Consider the following 10,170-nt stretch of genomic DNA (forward strand, 5'->3'; position numbering starts at 1 on the left):
CACACATGTACAATGCCTAAATGCAGTAAGAATCATTAAAAATAGTGAAGTTGACTCCGATATTCTTCATGATCAAAATATAATGGCGACGTGTTGATTCGATTTCCATAGTTAATCGTGTACAAATGAAGTCCGTAAATGTAATTCTGTAAACTTTTAGATTCATACTTATTTCACAGGCCATTTACTGAAAAAAGGTCTGCATAAATTCCTGATGATTTGGAAATGGTTACTGGTGTAGCCTCAAGGTAGCACACATTCAGACCAACAAAAGCATTAAATAAATCAATAAATAATTGTCGCGTTCATTTATGTCAGGTGTTTGGCTGGACTCTTCCTCCTACTTGTGGCGTGAGTCTTCATGTTCTTCTACCAATGGAGGGACCTACAGTTTCAACCCGACTCAGAACGGCAAATGATTTTTATCAGGAGCTTTTCCATGGCAGAAATACACTCGGAGGCAATACCTGGCCCGCTATTAGAAAAAACTTTTTCTTATTATTTGATGGGCACCACCTACCGTCGCCAAATCAGCAAGTAACTGCAACATTTGCGTATAACACTGCCATATTTGCAGTCGATAAAAAAATTCGGAAACGCAACGAATCAGCTACAAGAAGCTGTTAACCTTATTGCTGCATGGGCTAAGAAATGGAGAATAAAGCTAAACAAAGGCAAGTCAGCAGATATAGGGCCTCCCCTAAAAACGCCACTTGCAAGTGAATCTTCATCGAAATATAACCCCATACGTCGACGTGGCCAAATATGTGGTCATAACACCTCATGCCAGACAATGGCAAACCTCGAGTGGATATGTGCCATGAAAAAGACCCTCGGCAGGCAATGGCAAACCTCCGAGTGTATTTCTGCCATGAAAAAACTCTTTATAAAAATATCTGCCGTTCGGAATCGGCTTAAAACTGTAGGTCCCTCCATTTGTGGAACTACATCAAGACGCACACCAAAAATAGGAGGAGGACCTCGCCCAAACACCCAAACGGGTATATATATATAACACCTGATGCCAAACTGCGCTGCAAAGTTCATGCCAAGAAAAACGGTTTGTATTTACGGTATAAAATTCTGTGGATGCGCAACAAAAACGGAACGAAATTAAATATTTTTCGGCAATCTTAATTTTCAAAGAAGGAAATGATCATATTTTACAACTTTCAAGAAAAAAACGTTTGATTTAAGCTGATACTTTCTTTGAGAAAATATTGTTATTAAGCTGTAAAAAGCAAATTTTTTCTACATTGTAATCGAATAGATTATAACGTAAGCCCGTTAAAAAAGCTTCAGTGCTTCAAATTGTCTTACGTCCATAATACCTTGCGTCGGCAAGACATTTACTGTTTGTTCTAATGACAAAGAATTTTACAGGATACCAAAATTATTTATCTTCCTCAAAATTAAACGAAAACATAATTATTTGCGGATTATTCCCTGGATTATTCTGGGTGATGGAAGAAAATGTAAATGTTTTACAGTTTATATTGAACTGAAAAGTAAACAGTCAAGCAAGGTTCGGATGGGAGAGGTTGTGAATATCTCAAGCACACCGACAATTTTTGTCGGCAATTCTATTTTCTCCTTAACGTTCTTATTTTTGAAAAATGTGATCACTGTAAGTCTGGATCTGTTTTATTGACTGTAGTCTATCGGACATTTTCTTTTGGCTTTTCGGTTTCAAATAATTGAGTTTGGTGACTTTCTTCTCTATCTACCTACCTCCTCCCTTGTTCATTGCTTCTGTTGTACGCATTGTAATGGCTGTTTCTCCTGCAGGAAAAGTCACTCATAATATTTCATAAAGTTCCATTGTTCTTTGCCGGGTGAGTGACTACAATCCTTTAACAAATACGCGCGAAAGTAGTGCAATGCACTCCGATTGTCCTTTGCTTTGAATGAGTATTTAGAATTTTTGTAGTAAACACCTTCTTAGAATGAGGCAAGCATTAGTTGTTGACTCTGCGGCTATATCGAAGGTCAGTCATTGCGAAATGTAGGCATAGAATAATAGGTGTTTGAAAACGGTAGAAATTTGAGTGCATTTTCGTAGTCAAACAGTTATACACTCAACTCTACTTTTGTACTTGCTGCAAAGTCAACTCTAGTCAAAGAAGGAAATGATCATATTTTACAACTTTCAAGAAAAAAACGTTTGATTTAAGCTGATACTTTCTTTGAGAAAATATTGTTATTAAGCTGTAAAAAGCAAATTGTTTCTACATTGTAATCGAATAGATTATAACGTAAGCCCGTTAAAAAAGCTTCAGTGCTTCAAATTGTCTTACGTCCATAATACCTTGCGTCGGCAAGACATTTACTGTTTGTTCTAATGACAAAGAATTTTACAGGATACCAAAATTATTTATTTTCCTCAAAATTAAACGAAAAGATAATTATTTGCGGATTATTCCCTGGATTATTCTGGGTGATGGAAGAAAATGTAAATGTTTTACAGTTTATATTGAACTGAAAAGTAAACAGTCAAGCAAGGTTCGGATGGGAGAGGTTGTGAATATCTCAAGCACACCGACAATTTTTGTCGGCAATTCTATTTTCTCCTTAACGTTCTTATTTTTGAAAAATGTGATCACTGTAAGTCTGGATCTGTTTTATTGACTGTAGTCTATCGGACATTTTCTTTTGGCTTTTCGATTTCAAATAATTGAGTTTGGTGACTTTCTTCTCTATCTACCTACCTCCTCCCTTGTTCATTGCTTCTGTTGTACGCATTGTAATGGCTGTTTCTCCTGCAGGAAAAGTCACTCATAATATTTCATAAAGTTTCATTATTCTTTGCCGGGTGAGTGACTACAATCCTTTAACAAATACGCGCGAAAGTAGTGCAATGCACTCCGATTGTCCTTTGCTTTGAATGAGTATTTAGAATTTTTGTAGTAAACACCTTCTTAGAATGAGGCAAGCATTAGTTGTTGACTCTGCGGCTATATCGAAGGTCAGTCATTGCGAAATGTAGGCATAGAATAATAGGTGTTTGAAAACGGTAGAAATTTGAGTGCATTTTCGTAGTCAAACAGTTATACACTCAACTCTACTTTTGTACTTGCTGCAAAGTCAACTCTATCCGTTTCAGTTGTGTTTTTGAACTTCGTGGATATAAAAAGGGTAATTTTTCTGGATTGTATCATCAGTTAGTGAATCCTTCTCGTTAGAGAATCAAGCTATATTCGGAATCAACTTTAGCAAAAAAAACAAAAGAAAAAACACTAAAATGGCACGAACCTTCGAATCCAATTTTTCCATTCGCAATATACTTGGAGGCAGTGCTAATAATGAACAAAATGCAAATAACATGAATAACGCACCGCCGACGCCACCACGCTCCGATGGATCAGCCTCTCCAGATGGATCAATTGACCAACGACCTGGTTTCACATACAGTGCTCTGGTGGCCATGGCGATACGAAGTAGTCGGGACAAAAGATTACCGTTGAGCGCTATTCAAGAGTGGATATCGGAGAACTATCCTTATTATCGAAGAGACCAACCCGGCTGGCAGAGTCAAGTGCGACATACTTTGAGTACAAATTCTTATTTTGTAAAGATACCGCGTCCCATGGATGACCCGGGTCGTGGCAATTATTGGATAATAAACCCAGCTATGGACATAGTCGATGTCAGTTCATCAGCTGGTCGATTCGAATTCGACACCAGCAACGTTGTAAGCACGCAATTAAACAATAATGGGTATGGGCCGCTTAACCAACTCATCACACATGGCGTACCCATGAACCATCCACAAGCGCCAAATGCCGTTTACTTTCCTACCCCGGAAGAACTTGGAAGGGCGCAATGCGCTATGATGATGCAGGCCCTGCAGGAACAACAAGCCTGGTTCCAATATCACCAGCAACAGTATCAATTGATACAACAACAGTTAGTGCAAATGCAGCACCAACAACAGATGCAACAGCAATACGTACAGCTGCAACAACAACTTTTATTCCACCAGCGCCAATGTGAATTCTTGACGGCCAAACAGTTTCCGATATAAAATGTTGATCAAGTCTATGTAAAAATGGTTGCCGTGATGGTGATTATTAGGCTACTGCGCATTGCGCCCAAATTAAATAAAAATTATTTAATATATGTATTAAGGAATATATTTTGTAATATGAAATATAATATAGAAAACTATATTGGGTGTTTTTTTAAGAGCTTGATATATTAAAAAGATAATATGTATATAGTTGGCGCGAACACCCGTTTTGGGTATTTGGCCAAGCTCCTCCTCCTATTTGTGGTGTGCGTCTTGATGTTGTTCTCCCAATGGAGGGACCTACAGCTTCAAGCCGACTCCGAACGCAGATATTTTTTATGAGAAGGTTTTTTTTGGCAGAAATACACTCCTAGGCTTACCATTACCTTCCAAGGGGCGATCACTATAAGAAAAAACCTTTTCATCATGTTGATATTTCACAGAGACTCGAACTTACGTTCTCTCTGAATTCCGAATTGTAGTCACGCAGCGCCATAAATATGATGTCCACCAGGGCTATGACTTACAGCGCCCACTCGATCAGTCCAATTTTTGGACTTGGGTTGAATATTGGCTTAAATATTGGCTTGAATATTGCAATAAATCGATTGTTAGGCGCGCTGTATGGCAAGTTGCGCCGTCTTGTTGGAACCAAATGTGGGAACCAATTTTTGATTATCGATCGTATAACTGAAGTTTTGAACGATATATAACTACACGCTAAGTAACGCTATTAACTTCAGCATTGTTAATTTTTTTGGAATTCTTTCAGCGCACAAAAAACATCGTAAGCCAATCTCTTATCAAAGAAAAAAGATTAACCTGCCTGTGATCTCTGGATTGGGAAATCAAAGAAATATTTAAGTTCGACTATGCAAAATGTATATTTACTTCAAAAAGAACTTACAAACCTTCGGTGATGATAAATACGAAATATATTTAAGTCGACTCCGAGCGACAGATGATTTTTTTATAAGGAGCTTTTTCATCGCAGGTTTGCCATTGTCTAACGAATTTTAATTTTTTAAATTTAATTTTAATAAAATTAAATTGAAAAATTAAATTTTAATGAAAGATTTAAGATTATAGAGGTGATTCCAATACTTGATGAAAATTTAATTAAAATAATTAAATAATATATTGTAATAAATAATTAAAATATATTGACTTCTTCATTTTAAATAATTTTAATGAAAATCAGGGAAAATATGGCCGTATACAGGTATCTGTCCCCTTAAACGGAAAATTAGATTTTAATTAATTTTTGTTAACAGCTCTACGCCAGTTGACAGGTCGCCAGTGTAAAGTCGCAAAATATTTTAACTTTTATGTTTGTTTAATTTCTTCTGCCACAAATAATTTATGTTTTATGAGTAAACAATAGCCATGCATTTGTATGTATGCAGGGTAAGGTAATGTTAAGTTCATCACTTCGTCGCAAAATAAGGTAATTTCATCAAAAAAATATGAAACAGCGGCTATTCCAATAGTTTTTTCTTGAATTACTCTAATAAGCGTCACCTGTCGTCCGTCGCCCGTCGTCGCTATTCGTCGCCAGTTGCTTGTCGCCACCAGTCGCTGAGTTCCAATAGACGTTAATATTTATTTAACGCGGCAACATAATCGTGAAAACGATTACGCCTACACTCAAAATATTACTCCGCTTCATCAAACCATCGCCAAAGCACACGAGACCAGAGCTGAAACAACCGAAGGTAATGGAAAAAGAAACTGCAATAGCAAAACCAACAGCAACGCAAACTAGCAATCCTTGCATTGAGCTGGAGCAGAAGCTGTTGCACGAAACGGTTTCCACATCGGAAGCTACAATGGGTGTAGTCATCTTAGTCGTCGTCGTAGTCATACGCTTTCTTCATAGCCGTCAAGGCAACAGTGACGATGCCAGCATCCGCATCCACGTTGGAATTGGAGTCGTTTGTGGTTCGATTTTGTCGTTGGTGGCAGCAGGCGGTGCACTGGGAGCTGATGACTCGCAACTGGTAACGGGCAATTGGCAGCTGGCAGCAAGTACATAATATCCATTAACCTTGCGCGAATTAAAGTCGAAGCTATAAATGTTTGCATTACTGTAATGCGCGTGCGCATGCGCATCTGCAACGTAATGTAATTTCGCCTCTTCGCAATTTTAGTGCCCACACCGCATGAAACGATCGCTTAGTCGAAGGCTCTGCCAATATGCAGTTTTATGTACACACATGCATACGTATATATGTATGGATGTATGAGTTCATGTATATTAGGGTATGTATGACGGCCTGAGTGTGGCTGCTATGACCGATACCGGTGCCACACGGGGAAATGTTCAATAATGCGCCCATTAAATGGAACAAATGGCCTTAGTCAATTCATTGGTTACTGACAACATGTGTATGTATGTATGTATAAGTGAATGTGCGCTTACTTAAGTAATAAAGCTGTGTTCAATATGCACCCAAATAAATACTCACAAATACATACACATAAATATGTATATAAGCATATATGTACATAACTGTTCGTTCATATAACAATTTGGATGCATGTCGCTTGTCATAAAGTTCCAATACCTGCACCCTCAAATGAAACAAAGGAGCACCCATAAAAACATCGAATTAAAAATAAATCCTCTATGGTTTTTGTCACGAGGATGAAATAGAACTTTGAAACTCCCGTTTGTTTTAAGTGGTTACATTTTTTCGCAAAACTTAGGGTGCTATTTTTGGTTTCTTCAAGTAACAGTCTCGTAACAACGGAAAGTTAACCTCTGCCATATTGGCTATTTTGTAGTTGAGGTTTCTTTGAAATTATATACTACGCGTAATGCGTTCTTTCAATAGTTGCTGAGCTAGTTAAACAATCAACTATAATAAAAAAGAATGGAGATTGAGCAAAAAGTAAAAAAAGCTTTAAAATGTAGATAAAACGACGAAAAGTAAGGACTTAAAAATCAACAAACTGAACCCCAACTTTTTGGTTGCCATACGTACTTGTTGCGCCACTTACATTCCGTTAACTCAAAAATTATGTCAGGAAACTGGATAATTCGTTTTTTTTTTTTTTAACTTAAAAATATGCCAAAAATGCGATTTGAAATATATTTTGCTTAATGCCACTTATGCCTCCATGTAGAGTGAACGCAGGTTTTATGAGCTATATGTATATATTATACTGCGGTACGAGAAAACTGTCGGCTGTGTGACAACTTCGAGGGCCATTGCTGAACCGAAATCCTCACGAGTTCTTGCATCGGTTCATAACCGTGAGCAAGAAGAAATCGAGTAAAGAAGACTTTAGCAGGTCTTTCGACAATCGGTTGTCGTTTGCAATTGCAGGTTTTGCAAGTCGATTTTTCCTTGTGAAATTATACCCATCCGCACGCAAAGAATTATTTAAAAGTCAGATTCTTCTCGATCCATCTTATAAAAGAGTTCTGTAGAATTAATGAGGATGAGATCAGGTGAAAGGGCGTGGACTTGGTGAAAGGAAGGAAGAGCATTTGGCCGACTTCGAAGTTTGAAGGTGATAGTGTTATGGTGTGCAGTTGCATGATGGCAGGGGGAGTAGGCACTGTACAGCGAATTAATTAATTAATTATTTTGGAAGTTTTTTATGTTTGAAATAAAAATAAAAAACTTAACACATGCACTTTTTGCTTTCATTTGAGAATAAAAGATAACAGCTCTTGAGACTTGAGACTTCTCTCCCAGTGCACTCATTTTAAAGAAAGCAATCGCAAAAATAGTATTGTTATTGTAGGCATTTGAGTTGTGGATAGCAACCCAAGAACTGTTCTAAAAATCGGGGTTGATGCCAAAAAAACAAACAACGAGGCATGAGCAGCTGGAGACACTGCAATCATCGGCCAGTTACAAGTCAAGAGTCACCCGCAACAGCACCCAGACGCGAATTGCAATATTCACGTGGTCATCGGGTAATCCCTTTGGCACACACGCACATACACACAGAGATTACGCCAGACTCTAAAACAAGTCGCGGCCACTTTATGAAATTAATAAATTCGTGTTATCGTTGGGTTATTTGCTTGAGCTTTTCCCTGCAGTGGCTGTGCACTCGTTCCCTTGTTGCTGGTTCGGCGTTGTCATTGCAGCAGCGGGACAACGTCAGCAACAAACAGAAAAAGGGCATTATTTATGTTCATACTTGTATGAAGTTTACACACACACACACATACAAATGTATGTTTGTAGCTGTGAAACGGGAGTGCCTGGTATGGTAATCATGCTCAAGTGCAAATATATGTGCATGTATGTGTGGCATGCATGTGTGCCTCATAAACATGTTTCCGTATGTATCTATGCAAATGCGACATGCGCTCCAACTGATGCTGCTGCCACTGACGCAACTGCCGCCATCCATCCAATCAAACAAATCGTCGGCCCCGCGAATTCGGGTGATTGGTGTTAATGTTTACCTTTGTATTACCGTCCTTGTTGTTTTTGTTGCTGCATTTGTATTGTTGCCGATGTCGCCGCTATGCAATGTACTCCAACAATGGCATGTTGCATGTTGCATGTCTCAGCATTTGCACATTCGACTGTTCGACAAGCCCACTTGTAAATTATTGTTGGTCATAAAATACCTACATATAAATGTATGTGTAAGTACTCACACATTCATAGTAATGTATACACGCATGTACATACATACGAATATAAACTTGTACATTTATTCGATTGTCGCTGTTGACGATTGTTTGCGGATTCACATAGCTCCTGAATTCGATAGTATTATTTGTTATAATTTTTCTAGGCAAGTCCCACATTTGTAGGAACTAAAAGATTAACCATTTGAAAGTTGTCTGTTCTGAGGAATGGTTCTACATATGTATGATACATATCTATATCGACACTTTCATATACATGCTTACATATGTAAAGATACATGCACATCGTTGCTGGCATTTTCGAATAAAGTTTACTCTCTTTGTGTCTTTGAGTAATCGAAGTAGCTTCGCCCATTTCTACTTTGAGCAAAGATACTCGTATAAACCAACGAGATAATTTACCTAATAAAATGTTTTGGTAGTTTATGCACCTCTTCATATCGGCCCATAACTTCCGCAAAAATAGTAAAGGTGAACTTTTGGAGATACTTCACTTTATTACACTTACTAAAAATCAATCGATGGTTTCGCGAACGCTGGAGAATTTTCATCCATCCATGTGTTTACGAACGGAGAAGTGCATTCCGACGATTGGACCATGCAAGGGATAAGGGAAACGGCAAAGATCTGTGGCTGGGCATCAATCACCGATCTGAGCAAATTCTCAAAGACTTGCACGGTCAATTGAGATATGAAGAAAAGAATAAGAGCAGCAATGAAACCACAGCCGCTGAAGGTGCAGCAAATTAATTTGCTTCACTGTAGATCGGTAACGGAAGACTTGCTGCTCTTTATGGAGGGGAAGAGAGTAGGGTGGCTCTAATACAAAAACCATAGCTCATGGAGGGCAAAATCGCTGGTCTTAATAAGCCTAACTAAGCGGAAAAACTTTAATGGCAAATTCATTATCAATCCTACCTAAAGAATCTCAGGAAAGTTCAACGATTAGCATGTGTAGGAATATGGTAAGAGGTGCGCTCCGGCCGACGTTTCAGCCAACGCTGGAAGTGATCCTACATATTCCACCTACTGATGTTAAAGGAATGGCGGCCAAATCTGGTTCCCAAGATAGATTTGAATAAAGATCCGACCGAAAGGATTGGCGGACCAGAGTCAAATCAGATGATAGTGCTCACCATACTTATACTGACGGCTCATAGGTGGACAATGGCACTGGATCGCGAGTGTATTCGAAACAATTATTCTTAAATAGCTCCCTTAGTCTCGCAGACCAGTGTAGCGTCTTCCAAGCTGAGATCTATGCTATAGACAAGGCAGCAAAAACAATAAAATTGATGGATTTACCTCCTGCAAACTTCCTTACTAATTTTGTTAATAGTCAAGCAGCGATCAAAGCAGTGGCCTCAGCGCGCATCAAATTAATATGTGTTAAAGAATGCAGGAGGTCGCTCTCGCTTATCCAACAACACAACACTACACTTTGAGTGAGTCCCCGGCCTGGACTGAACTGGAGTGAAGTGGAGTGGAGTGTGCACAGAAAAGCTCTGGGCTTGACCTTTAGCGAGTGGTAGAAGAC

The 10,170-nt window shown here is 38.6% G+C and overlaps 1 protein-coding gene across 1 annotated transcript; it reads left to right on the plus strand.

Annotated features, from left to right (window-relative positions):
* The first annotated feature begins 3,241 nt into the window (after positions 1-3,241).
* LOC128856379 (fork head domain transcription factor slp1-like) lies at positions 3,242-4,024 on the plus strand. Its single transcript, XM_054091677.1, has one exon. It carries the CDS (start codon positions 3,242-3,244, stop codon positions 4,022-4,024), a length of 783 nt encoding a protein of 260 aa, XP_053947652.1.
* The last annotated feature ends 6,146 nt before the right edge of the window (positions 4,025-10,170 follow it).

This window comes from Anastrepha ludens, chromosome 3 (genome assembly GCF_028408465.1).
Source record: "Anastrepha ludens isolate Willacy chromosome 3, idAnaLude1.1, whole genome shotgun sequence".
Lineage (NCBI taxonomy): Eukaryota > Metazoa > Arthropoda > Insecta > Diptera > Tephritidae > Anastrepha > Anastrepha ludens.

Bases quoted from the DNA above. Each gene is read 5' to 3' on its own strand.
- LOC128856379 (XM_054091677.1), top strand. From the start codon at position 3,242: ATGGCACGAACCTTCGAATCCAATTTTTCCATTCGCAATATACTTGGA.